Here is an 18,242-nt window from a genome sequence, read left to right as displayed (position 1 = left end):
AATATATATAAAATTTCATTTTTTATTTTAAAAGGAAGTATTATTCCTCCATCAGACTCCCAATGTGGTGTTTGTTCTCTTTAGCTTCAGACGAAACCACAGTGACTAATACGTTGACAAACTACAGTTAAGACTTATACCAAACAACAAAACCCTTGGGCTAACTGTCACATTTTCCTTTTCATTGACTAATACAAACATCTACAGCAAGAGTTCAGGAAACCAGAACATGCTATGCTAAAATGATCTAACGATAGACCCTGTCTAATTATTTATATGCTATTACAATACTGGTTTCTACAGGATTTTTTTTTTCAGTTATCATAGTTTATAATCAAATAGCATTATTCATTATGAAGTGAAAATTAACAAGATGTAATTCCTGAGAGCTAATTCAAATTGAAGGAAAAAAAGGGGAATTTTTATGTCCCTTTCAGCTTTATACAAACATGAGCTCTGTGTCATACAGAATAATTTAGAATAGTGAACACCACATACATTTTTGCTACATTTTATTTGATATACTTTCAAATTTCTGTACCATTCCTTTTCTTGGGTTTGTCTACTACTAAACAGAACACTGTTCTGAGCTTGTATAACTTCTGGAACTCCAGATCTAGAACTATTTCTTCTGATATGCCTCCAGACAAATAAGAAGATTAAAAAAAAATAGAAGATATTTATATTTTTTTAATATAGGTCTCCAACCAAACTATTGTCTTACAAAGCATTTTTAATTTTTCTAAAGTGAAGTTTCTATGAACATTATAGTTACAGTTATATAGAGTATGTAGTTATATATAGAACCATAGTTATATAGTCTATATTGTTATACAGACTATAAGAATGTTTTTCAAAATAGAAAAAAGTGATCTCCATCATAAATTGGGCAAACATATGAGATAGGGAAGAGGATTATTCATGCCACTTCAGCACTGAACCGTAATTTCAGTTTCCTCTGTTCACCAGTTGAATGATATCTGGTGTTCATACTTGTGCTTGCAGTCGATTTATTTGAAGGCATAACTACCCCATCAGGCAGACAATCCCACACTAAGCTCTGCCAGTACCTTAACCTGCAAATTCACTGTTTGATGGGTCTTATGAGCACAAAATCCTACAGTCTCATGACTTCAGGAATACAGCTGGCTTGTGAAGTGCTGGCACAGAGTCCAAGAACAAGGTCACATAAATGCCCAGGCCTACACAGATAGTCCCACTGCCTTTTCCAATGTCTGCTGTAATCCTAAAAAGATGAGCATAAGCTACGTGAGAAAAAGCCCTTAAAAATGAACAGAACTCACCATGGCTTTCTCTTAAACAAAAGCATACAGTATAAATAGGTCCACAAGAAGTTAGTATCCTAAAATTTACAGGGCAGCTTTTATGAAAGTTAAGCTTCATAATTACATTACAGGAGCTCCTACCTCGTGAAGGCCTCAAATAAACAAACAGTGGCCTTTTTAGTGGCAAATCCTTTCATGAACATCACAGTGTACTCTACCTCTCATGCACCTCGTCAGTCCTTCCTTGGGTGCCACCTAGGTACTAATTACATCTAATTTCTAATTAATGGTATTTTAATTATTATGTCATCCCAGGAAGAGAAACAGTGAATGAGTGGGCAATAGAGAGGGCAGAATGTGTGTTATGTCTTTTTTTAAATTTGCTATTTGAAAGACAACATGTTCTGTTAGGAAGGACAGTTAGCAGACACATCCCCATTTGTCCCACCCTCAAACAAAACCCAAACAGCTCACAGGGGTTTCAGTTCGGCACCAAACATCATAGATAATATTCTTTTATACTTTCCAACTAATTTAGCTACGGTGTTAACCTATTTAAGAACATTCTGAGCAAGCTGGAACAGAGAGCCACCAAATACAGTAATAACTTATATATTTCCAAAAGAGCATAGACCTTATTGAAACAATTACAGTATTGAACATCTAATAATCAGAGAAACAGTGTAACATAGTATCACTTTAGTTCAAGATAGTAAATAGTGGGGGAAAAAACCCAAACAAGACACTACAAAACAAAACATCATACTCCTTGTACTAATTAAATGCAAGCATCAAGTAGCAAATGAAATTAGGTTATATAGTAGAGTTTCCATACATTCTACCTGCTTATTTTTAGATTCAAGTGAAAGTTCAAGCTAAAGTATTACAGAAAGCTAAAGGCTACATGTATGGAAATGGTAAAAGCTTTGGACAGATTTCAGACTTACAAATATTATTTTGCATCCTCCTCTGCATACACATGTAAACTCTTAAGGAAAAAAAAAAAAGGAAAAAGGCAAATGGGTATTTTAAAACTGATATGAAGATGACTATACCCAAAAGCTTCTCCAAATTTCAGTTATTTTAACAAAATTCTTTACTTCTTATTTAAAGCCTTCTGTCACATAGGCCTCAAATCATTATGATTATATAACAGTGCTATCTACAACTGCTGTGTAGTTTTGGGGACTATAAAAATACTTTAGAAAAAGCGAGTTATTTAGCACATTTTACTTATTAAATTGTCTTATCCCCTTCCCCAGTTAGTTATTGGTTATTTGATTATTGATCCAGTTAAATTCCTGTGCTATTCTTATTTTGGTCTGTATTTCGTAATCATAGTATCTAATTTCATCTCCAGTTGATTTTAATTGTTGAAAAGATACTGATTCTCCTTACTTCAATAATATATACAGGCCACTCTCATTTGACAATTTCCTTGTGAGTACTATCAGTCACATTTATTTTATTGTCAACAGTAATTATAAGACAAAGGAATGATCCTCTTCCTAAACTTTGTGATAAGAAACATGCTTCTTTAAAAAATGAGGTGGGTATTGAAACATGCCACAGAGTTCTTTTAATGGAGAAAAACCCTTGTATTTCATGGGCAAACCAATCTGTCCCTATGTGTATTTTGTCAAAGCTACATATGCTTGAGTTTTCATTGGGGTTGGGGAGGGTGCAATTTTTTTTTCTTTCTTTATTTAATCTGAGCTACTTTAATCCAAAAATCTTTCACTTTTGTTTTCCTCTTTGCATCATATTTGACCAGTCTGTTAATCTTTTACCTCTTTTGTCCTGTTTCCCTTTTCCTTCACTGGTGCATGTGCATGTTTTATTTCTTTCCCTGATATATTTTTGGAGCTCATCTTCACTATGTAGCCCATGATAATATAATGATACTCACTAAATCTGGTATCTGAGATGCAGCATATTCTGCAGAAGAAACACATCTACAGACTTTTTTAGAGAACACTACCTTGATCAACAGACTTTTGCCTTGTCCTCTGAAATTTATGTTGGAAGAATGACACTGGTCACCATGGTCTTTCTTCACATAGCTTGGACACAAATTATGAGCTCAAATACAACTTCACACTTTTTGTAGACTTTCAGCACTCCCTCGAAGATGATCTTCATAAACATCTATCACAGCATTGCTCTTCATTCACCACTACGTAGATACATTTAGCTTTCTACTCACACTAACAGCACGTGAACAGAGAACACCTGACCTCTGGGGTAACAAAATCAAGGCTCTTTTGACACCCATATTCAAGTCCACTTCATTCTGCTGTAACGTTACAAAAAACAAGCTGTCTAAGAGCATTCAGTGTGTATTTGGAAGAAAAGATTTACCGCTGAGAAAAAGACAAAAGGAAACCGAAGTGCTCCATGCATTGTTTAAATTAACTGGTATAAGCATTATGTATGTGTTGACGATTTATGTCCAGTTGTGCACAAATGAAAATCTTAAGGATAAATATAGTCTCTATATGAAAAGTCTGCTCCTCTTTTTCAAAATCATTTACAGTTCCTATGTTGAATGTGGTATCAGACCAAACTTAAAGCTCTTCAAGAATTCATCACTCTGTAACTAAAGAAAAACTAACATAACCACTCAGAGCTTTGTCGAGTTGATTGGATTTCTAAGCCAATTCAATGATAATCCTTTAAATTCATACAAGCAATTCTATGGTAAAAACCTCAGCAGCCTCTGAGCACCCAAAAAAGGGGAAAAAAAAAAATCTCAGAACAAGAAGCAGCTGTCTGTTCACTTAAGTCACAAACTGATTAAAACATTTTTAATGTAGTCTGGTGTGCTACAACAGGTGCAAGCCCATCAGTACAGCACTATTCATTGCTCTCAATCCTCAAGTGAAGTCGTATTGCTGCTGTGAAGGTGACAGTGTGACAGAGGTGGGGGCTATCCACCACTTCATGTAATTGCCACGAATGCTTTAACTTGGTCAGCCGGAATTGGTCAGGCAGTTGGACAAGATGATCCCTGTATGTCCCTTCCAACTGAAATATTCTGTTCTGCTCTGCTCTGCTCTACTTCTGAATCTCATGAGACCATGGAAATACAACCCTCAGATCCACCGTTTTCTTTTTTGTTCTGACACATTGTTTAAAAATGCTGTCTGCAATGGTATCTTATCCTTCCACTGAGCTACAAAAGTGAAGATGGAAACCAATTACCTGCTCCTCACTTTGGAAGGTAATTGACTATTAGTAAAGAAATCTATCTTCTCATCATATTGCTCTCTAAAAAGTACCTTTGAGACTCCCTCTTCACCAAATCGATAATCTCATTTTAGTCTGGACATACTGACACATGCATGGCGATGGATAAAATATAAGTACTAAATTTTACACAATTCATAACCTCTGTCAACAGTGTTGCTGACTTTCTAGCAAAAGCATTTTTGGGTTGCAGTCCTTCAGGATTTAACGTAAAGGCCAAATGTTTGAAATCAGCGAAACAGCAGTATTCTGAGTTTGGAACTAATTGACTGATCTCTAGGGGTTACAGGCTCACTGAGCCCAGCATGGACTCACTAGAGGTTCCAACCATTAAAACAATAACAGCAAAGAAAAGAAAAGATAACAAGGTAGGAAGTCTGTTTAACTGTTAAGGGCACAACATGAATCAAGGAAACAATAGCTAAGCAAAATAGACTGCTGGCTAAATGGAACTGTTCAAGAAGAAAATATATATGACTTTAGAGTGAGCTGCTGTTGGAGCTTGAACTGGTTTTCTTTCTTTTTTTGATTTCTGACTGGTTTCATTTGGCACTAAAACTGAGCTATGAAATTACCTCCTCATGTCTGCAAGAGACAGTCAACTGTACTTGAACTGGAAAATAGCTTGAACATCACATTCTGCACTGGCTGAACAGGAGCTGCAACATAGAAATCCCAGTTATCAGGGAAACAACCCAGGAATGGAAAATGCCTGACAGGTATATAAAACCACACAATCCTTAAGGATCGGTGCTTTGTGATGATGATGATGAGCCAAAACCAATAGACTGCTAGGAGAGCGCGGCATTAATTTCATAACCCTGACATCGTTACAGTAAGTGCTGGCAGCTGTGTAACCTGGAGTTAGGTTTTGCTGTCTCTGTTTATATTCTGAATTTATGCTAAACAAAAGCACACCTATACATGTACAGGTAAACACATATGCATGGTTTTGTTCTGGTCCCATTTTCACTCCTTATTCTTCTGTTGATCAGGTTCCGTGCGATATAGTATTGCATTTGCAGGGACAGAAAGCCTACTATGTTACTCTTGCAGACAACGTCTGTACTCTGACAGAAATATTTAGAAAAGCAGCACAAGTGGCAGCCCGTCATTTTGTCAGCGTTGTCTTGGATTAATTCCTTTCTCCCCTGAATTGAAACTAGCTATCCCTAAAATTCTTTCAGAACTAAAAATAAACTGTAAAACACTCTACAATTGTTACCAGAAAACGCCGTATTAGAAATGGATAGATGAAATCTGTATTTTGACCAAAGCCTGATGTATTGAAGCTTGTCAGTCAATTCAGCCATACCGAAATAGTCAAAATTCCATCTTCAACCACAAATGTCTTAGAACTGTTACACATTAAGTGACATGGCTGTGATACAGCCTGTCAGGCAAAGACCTACTTTGCCAATTGTACATTCACACAACTTCCACACCATCCTTAACCATCACTGACATGATTTCCAAATAATTAATTAACAGGTAACAGAGTTATTATTGCTGACAAAACCATGCATAGTCCAGAAGCAAGTGGTGCTTTGTTTGAGTCACTTTTTCAAACACAGTTGGTCATCATTCAGCACTGCTCTACACCAAACAAAATTTGAAACTTGCTTTTTTTTAAAAAAAAAACAAACTGTAGAAATTGATTGAAAAATAGAACCTCACCTGCCTATTAACTGTCAAAAGATGGCCAGAGACTCATCACATCACAGTCATCTTATGCTATTAACTTTCCTGTATTTTCCTGTAACTAGCTGAAACATCAGTTTAGTCAGGGAACATTGTAAACTCAAAATGTCACCAGTCTTACACCTGCCTGAAGTCCATTCTTAAAGAACACTAAGAGGTAGTAAAATAAATCCACTAGAATTACATTAATAAATAACCTCAGAAAATACGAAATCACAGATTAAAAGTATCAGATGAAAAAATCTTATCAGATTGAAGAACAGGTTAGTCCTTAAAGAAACTAAATAGTAAGCAGCTGTAGTCACTTCTTTATGGATTATTAGCTGACATCAGCCTGGTTTTCTCAAAATTCATGGCAATTCAGCTTATATCTCATATGCTGCTTACAAGTGAAGTAGAGATCACAGTACTTCAGTGGCTGCCTTTGCTCACCACAATGGCCAGTGAGCATAAATTATCTAACTTCACATCAATTCTGCTTTAGAAAATAGCCTGAAGAAAGTTATCACATGCATTTAGCTGAACTGAAAAGATAATCTGTTGAACAATTCTGGTGGTGATAAAAATCATAGAATCATAGAATCATAGAATGGTTAGGGTTGGAAGGGACCTTAAAGATCATCTAGTTCCAACCCCCCTGCCAGGGGAAGGGACACCTTCCACTAGACCAGGTTGCTCAAAGCCACATCCAGCCTGGCCTTGAACACTTCCAGGGATGGGGCATCCACAGCTTCTCTGGGCAACCTGTTCCAGTGCCTCACCACCCTCGAGAGAGTGAAAACTGGATGCAGTACTCCACATACGGTCTTACAAGGTCCAGGTAGAGAGGAGTATGACTTCCCTGGCTCTGCTGGCTACACTCTTGCCAACACAGCCCAGGATGCAGCTGGCCTTATTTGGACAAGGGCACGCTGCCAGCTCATAGAATCACAGAATGGTTTGGGTTGGAAAGGACCTTAAAGATCATCTAGTTCCAACCCCCCTGCCATGGGCAGGGACACCTTGCACTAGACCAGGGTGCTCAAAGCCACATCCAGCCTGGCCTTGAAGACATCCAGGGATGGGGCATCCACAGCTTCTCTGGGCAACCTGTTCTAGTGCCTCACCACCCTCTCTGTGAAGAATTTCTTCCTGATATCTAATCTAAACCTCCCTGATTTCAATTTGTACCCATTACCCCTTGTCCTATCACTACAGGCTCTTGTAAAAAGTCCTCTCCCAGCACCCTTGTAGGCCCCCTTCAGATACTGGAAAGCTGCAATGAGGTCTCCTCGGAGCCTCATGTTCAACTTCTTGTCCAGCAGGACACACAGGATCATTTCTGCAGAGCTGCCTCCCACACAATTAGCGCTGAGACTACACAGTTTCATGGGATGCTTCCATCCCAAGTGTAGGACTTTGCACTTGATTTTGCTGATCTCCGTGATGTTCCCCCTCAACCCAATTCTCCAATCTGTCCAGGTCACTTTGAACAGCATCTCTTCCAGCTCTGCCCTACACTGTAGTGATTGCTCCACTCAATCTGATGTCCACAAACATGTGCACAGTGCACTCCAATGTTTACTTGCTTGTCCTTGTAAGAATTTTGCTTGTTTTATCTATAATAGCCCAGCTTCAGCGAGGCCATAATTCACTTCTGAAAGGCAGGAACAGCATAAAACTTCATGTTTCCTTGGTTAATATGTTCCATCACTTCTCTGCAACTCAGTTCAAGCCAGCTCAGCCATGTTATCACAGTCCTCAGCAGGCTCAGAATATCCACTTAATGGCATCTACTACCTATGCTTTTACATTAAAGTGACTCTTCTCTGTGCCTTCTAACTTTTCACCCAGCCTGTCCACCTGGCTTTTTCTAAGCCCAAACTAGAGGGGTTTTTTTGTTTCTCTTGCAAAAAATACAGCTGCAAAGTCAGTCCCAGAAGTTTGACATTAAAATGAAAAACACATCCCTCTGTCTTCCTGGAGAGTTTAACTAGGTTTACAGTTTTAGGTAGATCTATAAGTGAAAAAGTTGCAATTTGAAAAGATCTGGCATATAAAAGAAAACAGAGAGATAACTAAATAATTTGGCTGTAGAAAATACTCAAGCTTTTAAGTTGCCTAAAAAAATTAAACCTTTTACTTTTTGCTAATTGTTGTTTATTCTTAAGTTATGTATTTTAAACGTTAATCCTCTTAATGCATTATGAAACTAAGTATAAAAAAGCATCTAAAAATTAAATCTTCATTAATGTGCTGTAGAGATTGTCAGCAGAAACAAGCACACATTCAAAGCGAGAAAATAATGAACAGTAAGATTTGTTATAATGACATGTAGTTATTTCACTTTTAATACTTTTTTTTATTCCTTCACCTCTTCTCCCTACTCTTTCTTTTCTTCAGAAATTACTGATATTTGCTCCAGGAATTTTAACATGGCACAGAAAGTTAACAGCACTCCATGTTTGTCTTGCAAGGCTGAAGATTCTTCTTTAAGCACTTCAGATGCAAATGTAATAGAACATAAAAGTATGAGTTCACACCAGATAAGATTCATCTTCTTGCTTATCTTGAGGTATCTAGTTTAAGCTACTCATTCGGGCTTCCTTCACAATCACTGGTAAAAGACATGTATCTTCAGAAGGTGATAAAACTTACCTTAGTTTCTTAGGATAACCTGAGAAACCCTCCCTCTCCATGGACAAACAGCTGGCTCAGTTGCCATGCTTTAGTTTCAATGTTCAGGGTAGGTGAGATTAATCCCAGCAGAAAGAACCCACAGGCTCATACATTTGCCTGCACATTTAAAAGTGTATTTGTGCTTAACAAAGTCGGACTACGCTCACAGCTAGATAAAAATAACTTGCTGAGTTACACAGCTGACAACAACAATTATATTTACAAAACAGAATTCATGCACATTTACCTAGTCTTTTTTCTACTTTTAAAGCATATAGAAAAAAAAGCTGTTCTCCAAACTATCAAGAAAAGAGTTTTCAATACCCTTTAACAGATAAAATATCTCTTTAACAGGTACTTAACAGGTAGATTTGAGTAATATTTGGTAAAACAAGAATGATGAAACTGAATCTGTAAGAGAAACTGTTCTGTGAAACGCAGGTTAAAAACTTCTACCTTGGTTAGCATTTAAGTAATTCCATGAACAGTCTATAAATACTGAAGAAAAACATACCTGGCATCAATTCAGCAGTATGGAATATCTTCTCCTGCTTCATTTTACTTTCTTGCAGTAACTCTTCTTTGGTTATTGGAAGATCTAGAACGTCGCAAATAATCTGCGCCCCTTCTAGTGCTTTTTTACCCATGACCAAGGATTTCACATCCCAGGTATAGGTCTTTCCAAAACGCCCGCAGATCTCTTCGAACACTACTGTATAGAGATGCTCAGTATCTGCCAAAAAATAAAAAAAAATAAAAGAAATTAAACCCATGTACAGCCAGCTGAGCAGCCAGTCTTCCAAAGAGGACTAGATAAATGGTCACAGTGAACTACCAGAAGCCTCCCTGTATTTGCAGAGGGGAAGGAAGACAGACTTCTAAGATCACTCAGAGGTATCTAGGTTTTTCAGGCTGTCACTTCTGTGTTAAGAAATGGTTATTGAAGATCACAACAAAGAACTATCTGGACCTGCACTTTCATTACCTTTCTTTACTACACAGGTTAGCCAGCAGTGTCCTAGTTAAAATACTCTATTTATTCTTTGCATGAGAAAGAAAAGAAGGTAAGAAATCTAATACTTGGGGGTTGTTATTACATATTCTATGTAAATTGGGGGAAAAAAAAGGTTTAATTATTTAAGAATGTCTTTGAACAGAAGCTTCAGAGTGCCTTCAAAGACACTACAGTCATTATTATAGTGCTGCTGGCACCTCTGCATTTACATGCGATTACTCAAGCAGAACACACCCACTTCTATTTCCAGGGGGTTTCTGGCAAGGGTAAACTTCAGGCTGGATTTTGACAGTGAAACTATCAGCTTTTGTGTCACAGGTGGCTTTAGCTTTCAAACTAATATTTTTTTTTAATACAAACAAACAATCCTTCCTGTCTTTCCTCCCAGACAAATTTTTGAAAAAGAAGGCCAATAACATTTCATTTAATAATAAAATGGGGAAGAAGAGTCCTTTCAACTCTTGGCTTCATTTCAACAAAGAACTTAAGCAGTGGCTTTTCTACTAGTCTGTTTATCTTTTTAAGTAGTCTCCTCTGAAATGCCAGCTACTGCTGTTAACCATGCTTTAATTTCCTTCTCATACATGTCTTTGCCTTCTGTATCTCTGAAGATATGTTTATTATTACCATCACTTCAGTAATGAAAGGCAAAAGCAAGGAAATAAAGTAGTTGGTCTTAGGAGATTTATTTAGAGTAATCAGGGGCTTCACTTATCAACATGTCCTTTGCCATGTAAAAATACTTTTTATAGGGATAATGAAATAGTGAAATTATTCATGCAGACATTACCTCACTTTCTGAGAATCTAAGAAGTATGCAATAGCATTTCAACTTTAAGCTTTAACATCGATACTGTGAAGAAGACAGACGGAAGAAAGAAGAGTGAAGTCCATGACTACAATATATAGTGATCTTCCCTGCAGTCTGACAATTGCTTGTTGCTTAACCAGAATAATCTGCTTGTCCTGAGATCAGCAGATGATTCCCATCTGAAATCAAATGAGAAACACAGGGGCCGTTTCCCATCGTCACACCTACCAGCATGTGAACACACAGCAAGGCGGAAGGCACACTGCTGCCTGCCAGATCGCTCTTCTCCATGTTCCCCTTCAGTAACTAGAAGGGATGTTGAGCCAAAAGATCAGCTGAAGACTCAACACACTTTTCTGGACTGCTTAACAGGGCAACAAACTGCTCACAAAAACCTCTTAGCTTAAAAATGAAAGAAAAAAAATAGCACCTGTGCTAGTTTAAAATTGAAACTGAAAATTAATCCTTATCTTATTAAGGAATACAAAGTAAACTAAGCAGAAATAAAACAAAATAAGGAATCAAACAGTATAATTGTAGAATATGAAACTGTTGCTACAGGTCTCTGTGATAATTACATGTTAATCTATTTGCAAGTGAAAGATTCAACTGCATAGCTAAAGATAGTTAATTTAATAGCCTCCTGCATTTTAAATATCACATGCCAGACTTCCGAACAAATTTTTTTCTTCTTAAAGAAATGCTTAATGATGTCCAGACTGCAGACCTAAAAATAAGCTGTTATGCAATGTTGCAGTTTGCCAGCTGAAGAGCACTAATGTACAAGTTTAAATCAAATGTATTAAAATAGTTAATTGTTATCCTATTTGTATTGTATTAGAACTTAATTTTCTCAGTGCTGAGAAAAAAACCCAAACAACACAAAACAAACAAACCCCAACACTGGTCAATGCACACAACTGATCATTCCCTACATTTAATTTAAATGTGTGTTAGTCTCACATATTACTCCAGTGTTTAAAGCAACATAAATGCTTAAACATGCAGGATGTCAGAAAGCCACATTTTCTTCCCTCTTGTCATTAATTAAGTGTAAAAAGAATTCATTTCCAACTTTTGTTCCAAACAGATCACTATCACTCTGCCTGAAGTCATGGCATTTGGACCCTGGACAGCAACTTGGTTGCAATGAAAATTATCATCACCTCAAGTTTCATGATCTCTTTTAAGATTCTATATATTTGCAATCCTTGAGAAACAATGTTATTTTTACTCATGACTGGATGATAAAAGCAAAGATGTGGACTTTCACTTGCTTGAAAAGGCATGTTTCACTACAGCACTTGAATAGCGAACACACACACACTGCAAAACCAGAATCTAAGGAGACACTGCTGAAAAATCTGCACTTTGTACATGCATGTATAACAGATACGGGCATACAATCCCTTTTGATTGAAGACAAAGAAAAATCTGTATGCCCTCCTTTTAATAAGACAGCAGTAAATAAATCCTAAATAACAGTTCAAGATTTCTTATTCCCATTGAAATCGAGGAATCTCAAAAAAAAGCTTAACAAGTATCAGGTAGGCTACCTTTTTTTGCCACTGTAACATGAGATAAACCGTAACACTACTGACTGATCAGGGTTGAAGTACAGCAAGGAACCATAATTTCAAACTGTTATAATCTGCAATACAACAAGAAATTAATGCATACACATGAATATAACACATCAATGAAATAAAAAAATCAAAGGGAATTAGAAGTTCAATTCACGTGCCTAACTATAGGCACCTACTGGTATCTTAGACACCATAGTATGTCCAAGACATCCACACACAGCTGACATCACAAAAAGAAGTCTGGGAGAGACTCACACCTTACTGCATGAGCAGCTGGTTGCCCTACAGCATCCCAAGTGGTAAATACATTTCAGCAACTGTATCTGGCACCAGTTGCTAGGTCCCATCAGGAATGCATGCTGAGAACACAGCAGGACATACCTGGCAGTGGCCTGTTCTAACAGGAAAGGAAAAGCAAGACTTCTTAGCCCCTGCAATTTGCAGCAAATGTATAACCTCAGCTTCATTCTCTTCTGCCTTACAAAATATTCTTCATCTTTCTAGCTCTAGTCCCTTGATATATCTTTTACATGGACATTATCAGCATGATGTACTGTCCATCCACTTGCTACATTTCACTGGGAATGAGTGATATTCATTCCCTAGCCACATATCATTTTCTAGTAATTTTTATAGCAACCCTTCTTCTGTATAAAGAGCACAGCCAACTCCACTGGTGCTGTTTACAGTGTGTAAAAGCCAGTCACAATAAATACAAATAAAGTGACAAGAATGACAGAGGCACTGCATTACTCAATTTGTGATCTAGCACAAAAATATGCTGACACATATTCAGAAAAACCTGAAGGTCACTTGGCATCAGACCACAGCACGTAAGTGGAGCGTATGATTTGGTCAAATCACTACAGATTCGCAATTAGAAGTGCAGATCTACCTAGGTTAGGGGTACAGCAAGCATTAAGGCAGCATCTAAACCTCCACTCTACCAACCATTGAGTTACACATGAAGACAAGTTAACACAGATTATGACTTCATGAACGAATATGGAACTTGACATTTCAGAAGGTTATATGCCTTCTGAAATTATTAAAATTGTTTTATTGTAATTCTAAAATAATCTCTAGTTTATCAAGGAGGTAACGTTAGAAGGCATGAACGCTCATCCATTGGTTCTGAATTGTTTTTTTATTAACCCATCCCATCTTCACTTCAAACTTCACAGATGAAATACACCTATGAATAATCCTTCAGGAAACTAAACAGAACTTTAATTGTGTACATCCAATATATTCCAATAAATCAAAACCAGATCCTGGAAACCTAAACTCTGCAAGATTTTTATGTTCATCGTGGATAGAGATATGGTCAAAGGGAATAATTTTAATTCAAACCACAGGTTTCTTGTGTCCATTCCTGAGGCAATTTTCTGTCCATATGTAGAAGAGAACCATCTTCAGTATTTGATTAGCCAAATTCAAAAACACATAGTCATTTTACCAATGTCTTGGCCCAATACTGAGAAAATCCCATGAGATTTTTGGCTCCATCAATACTGAACAAACACAGAGATGACTATGATTTGACTATCCAATTAGTCTTTTACAATATTCCTTTAATGTCTTTAGGGATGCAACAGTGTAAGAAGCCACATAAATCACTGAAATGCTCATTTGAGAAGAGAAATGAAAAAGACAAGAGAGAAATATAACTACAAACCAGAACATAATTATAGAAGTGGAAATTTTTGCAACTCATTTAATGGCATGTAGCACAGTATAAAGTGTTAACTTGCAAACAAATATATAGAATTGTTGAAATAGTGAGGGTATTCAACATTCCAGAGACTATTAGATATTTCTTCTACTCATGGAGTTATAGTAATAGTAATGACATTTACATTTTCTGTTATTACTGGATTTACATGTAACACAGGCCTGTCTGTCTTTATTCTCCCACTGTATCAACTGAACAGTGTTAAACACAGTATTAAAACACAGTAATGGCAAAACCAATACAGTGACAGATTTCCCATCACAAAGACTAACTTTGCCAAGTCTTGAATATCACATACAGAAGTCAGGCAATGGTCCTCCAAGATTCATGCCCACCTACTTCAATATCAGCAAAACCATGAACTTATGGTTGTCCAGCATACAAATGATGTGGCTGATCAGCTCACTGACCAGCCGTGTTAAGCCTGTGAGACTCAGAAGTATGATAAATGCTGAGCCTAACTGCATAAAAGCCAGGGAATGGATGTCTCTCAGCAAGGGTCTGTGCTCTAGAGATCCACCATCAAGCCTGCCATTCTACAACCTCTCCCCAAAGACAGTACCTGCTCTTAGCTTGTTAACTGACAGAAGTGAACTATCCATATAACTGAGGAAATGAGCAACAGCGGTACATTCACCACATTTCCAAAGAGTACGTGGATTATCACAGAGTTTAAGAAACACCACTTCAAGGAAAAAAAAAACAAACAAAAAAAACCCCAAACATATAACCATCCACAAAACTTACAAGACCCTGCTGATGATTTTTACAGAATCATGGCATCCTTTCAAGTTGGAAAGGATCCACAAAGAATCATGGCATCACAGAATGGCTTAGGTTGAAAGAGACCTTAAAGTATCTTCTAATTCCAACCCCCCTTCCATGGACAGGGACACCTTCCACTAGACCAGGTTGCTCAAAGCCTCATCCAGCCTGGCCTTGAACACTTCCAGGGATGGGGCATCCACAGCTTCTCTGGGCAATCTGTCCAGTGCTTCACCACCCTCTCCGTGAAGACATTGTGTTGCATACTTAATAAGACCATGGTGACACACCTGAGTATTTTCACCTTATCTCACATGAAAGAAAATGAAACCAAAGTGATTTTAACATATTATTACAAAACCAGAGAAAACAGACTTGTTCATGGTAAGAAGGGCTACCTATACACAGCTAATTTACAGTTTCTCAAAACAGTGCATATCCAGAATCCTGTCCAGGTCCCTCTGGATAACATCCCTTCCCTCCAGCGTGTTGACTGCACCACACAGCTTGGTGTCGTCAGCAAACTTGCTGAGGGTGCACTCAATGCCATCATCCATGTCACTGCTGAAGAAGTTAAACAGCACAGGTTCCAACACCAACCCCTGAGGAATGTGGTTCGTCACCGGTCTCCATTCAGACATTGAGCCATTCACCATCACTCTCCAAGTGCGATTATCAAGGCAGTTCCTTATCAAGTGAGTGGTCCATCCGTCAAATCCATGTCTCTCTGATTTAGAAACAAGGATGTCGTGCAGGATGGTATCAAAGGCTTTGCACAAGTCCACGTAGATGACATCAACTGCCTGTCCTCTATCCACCAAGGTCGTGACCCCATCGTAGAAGAACACCATATTCATCAGGCATGATCTGCCCTTGGTGAAGCCATGCTGGCTGTCACCAATCACCTCCTCATTCTCCATGTGCCTCAGCACGGCTTCCAGGAGGATCTGCTGCATGATCTTGACAGGCATGTCCAGAGGCGAGACTGACTGGCCTGTAGTTCCCCAGATCCTCTTTTTTCCCCTTTTTAAAGATGGGGGTTATGTTTCCCCTTTTCCAGTCAGTGGGAACTTCACCAGACCGCCATGACTTCTGAAATACGATGGATAGAGGTTTCGCAACCCCACCCGCCAGTTCATTCACAACCTGCGGATGTATTTCATCAGGTCCCATGGAACATCAAGTCTAACTCCCTGCTCCTCACAGGACTACCTAAAAATGAAACATACGTTTTCTGGATGTACCCTGAACTCTGACAGGGCTGGTGCTGTGACCACTTCGTGGGCAGGCTGTTCCAGTGACCAACCACCGTCTCAGTGAAGGGTGGATATGGACAAGACATTTCCTAATGTCTAGTCTGAACTTCCTCTGATGCATCTTCATTCCATTTCCTCACGTCCTATCACTGGTCACCAGAAAAGAGATCAACATCTCCTCCTCTGCTGCCACCCTTGTTGAAGGTGTAAACAACAACGAGGTCACCCCTCAGCCTTCTCTTCTCCAAGTTGATCAAACCAAGTGACCTCGATCACTCCTCACAAATCCTGCCCTCAAGACCTTTCACCATCTCGGTCACCTTCCTCTGGACACAGTCTAACAGTTTGATGTTCTTCTGCTACTGAGGTGCCCAAAACTACACACAGTACTCAAGGTGGGGGTGCACCAGTGCAGTGTAGGGTGATGCAATCTCCTCCCTCGACTGGCCAGTTGTGCTGTGCTTCATGCACCCTAGGACATGGCCCCTTTGGCTGCCAGAGCACACTGTTCACTCATATTCAACCTGACATCAATCCAAACCCCTAGACTTCTTTCCACAGGGCTCCTCTCCAGCTTTTTGTCCCCCAGTCTGTATACATACCCAGGATTTTCCCATCCCAGGTGGGGAATCCAGCACTTGCCCTTGTTAAATTTCATATGTTTGGTGATTCCCATCTCTCTAGTCTATCCAGATCTCTCTATAAGGCCTCTCTACCCTTGAGGGAGTCCACAGCTGCTCTTACTTTAGTATCATGGACAAACTTACTTAATATGCATTCAACTCCCGCATCCAGATCAATTATAAAAACATTAAAGAGCACTGGCCCTAAAACAGTCCTGGAGAACCACGCTGGTGACTAGCTGCCAGCCTGATGTAACCACATTTACTGTAACTCTGAGCCTGGCACATTAGCCAATTGTTCACCCATCGTATGATGGACCTGTGTGTTGGACATTTTGTCCAGAAGGATACTGTGAGAGACGGTATCAAAAGCTTTGCTAAAATCCAAGGCTATCACATCTACTGGCTTCCGGTAGTCAATGAGATGGGTGATCTTGTAATAAAAAAAAATTAAGTTGGTTAAGCAGGACCTTCGCTTCATGAACCCCAATACCTTCAAAAGCAGATTCCCAGGGAACCTTACTAACTGGCTTTTTCAGTAGTCCAAAGGCTGCTCTCCCCATATACAGGGTCAAAGTTTTACTGGCAATTTTCCTCTTATCACCAATGATTTGAAACTCAGCTAGTTCATGGTGACTGACCAAGACAGGAAAGTAAGCAGGAAAAAAGAGTAGGAAAACAATGACCCCTGAAGAGCAAACTTTCACTCAATCTGAAGAATAATTCAAGATATTGCTATCCACAGTTAATCAATTACAGCTCCATCTCCAAAAAAATTAAGAAGAAATAATACATTATGACAAACTACTGAAACATAAGATAAAACAGCACTACAAAAACTGGTGACTGAGGAAGCAATAGACTATGACACTGGATAAAGCATGGCACATAATTCATTCCCCATTCTTTTTCTATCCTTGCCACTTCCTTCAGTGGGAATCTTAGACTTTACCCTTAAGAGATCAGCAGTCAAAGAAGATAGACAAAACCAGTATTAGCAATGCAAAAGACTAGCAACTATACAACTGTCACTGGAATAGGTCTGAAATTGCTAAAATTACTTTAAAACATCAAGAATCACTGAAAAATTAGAGACAAAGGCTCTGGATTTAGGAAAACAGAGAAAAAAAATAAAAGGAAATCTGAAGATTTTTTTTTAAATAAACAAGCTTTAACGGACAATTATCTTGCGATTTCCATTCACATTTTCACCATAGGGAAAGCTAGTTTAAAAATCCATGACTATAGTTAGTTACCCATGATGGCTAAGAGGAGAAAAAACCCAGCAGTTCAACAGCTGACCTCAAAATCACTTACAGCAGATTAGGAAGAGTGGGGATGAGGAAGGCTGGCAGCAGAAATTACTTTTTGCACAACAGTCTAAGTGTTACAGCGCTGGTCCAGAAAATGAGACTCAGGCTTTCAATCCACTCCTATGGCCTGAACCTACTTGTCTAACATCCCATGAAATTTTTTAATGCTATTATGTTACTTATAAACCATTTAGATACTTGTGCATATATACAAAGCATATAAACATAGAATCATAGAATCATA

General features: G+C 38.4%; 1 protein-coding gene across 1 annotated transcript; it reads right to left on the bottom strand.

Moving 5' to 3' along the window:
- Positions 1-7,866: 7,866 nt before the first annotated feature.
- Positions 7,867-11,026, bottom strand: LOC104512707 (pseudouridine-5'-monophosphatase-like; the record flags this gene model as incomplete). Its single annotated transcript, XM_010155790.1, has 3 exons — positions 7,867-7,933; positions 9,405-9,627; positions 10,949-11,026. Coding segments are annotated over 3 exons (368 nt in total), but the record flags the coding sequence as incomplete, so codon positions are not given.
- Between the last annotated feature and the right edge of the window lie 7,216 nt (positions 11,027-18,242).

Source organism: Eurypyga helias, unplaced genomic scaffold, assembly GCF_000690775.1.
Source record: "Eurypyga helias isolate BGI_N326 unplaced genomic scaffold, ASM69077v1 scaffold14777, whole genome shotgun sequence".
In the NCBI taxonomy this organism is placed as follows: Eukaryota; Metazoa; Chordata; class Aves; order Eurypygiformes; family Eurypygidae; genus Eurypyga; species Eurypyga helias.
This window is presented reverse-complemented; position numbering and strand designations above follow the sequence as displayed.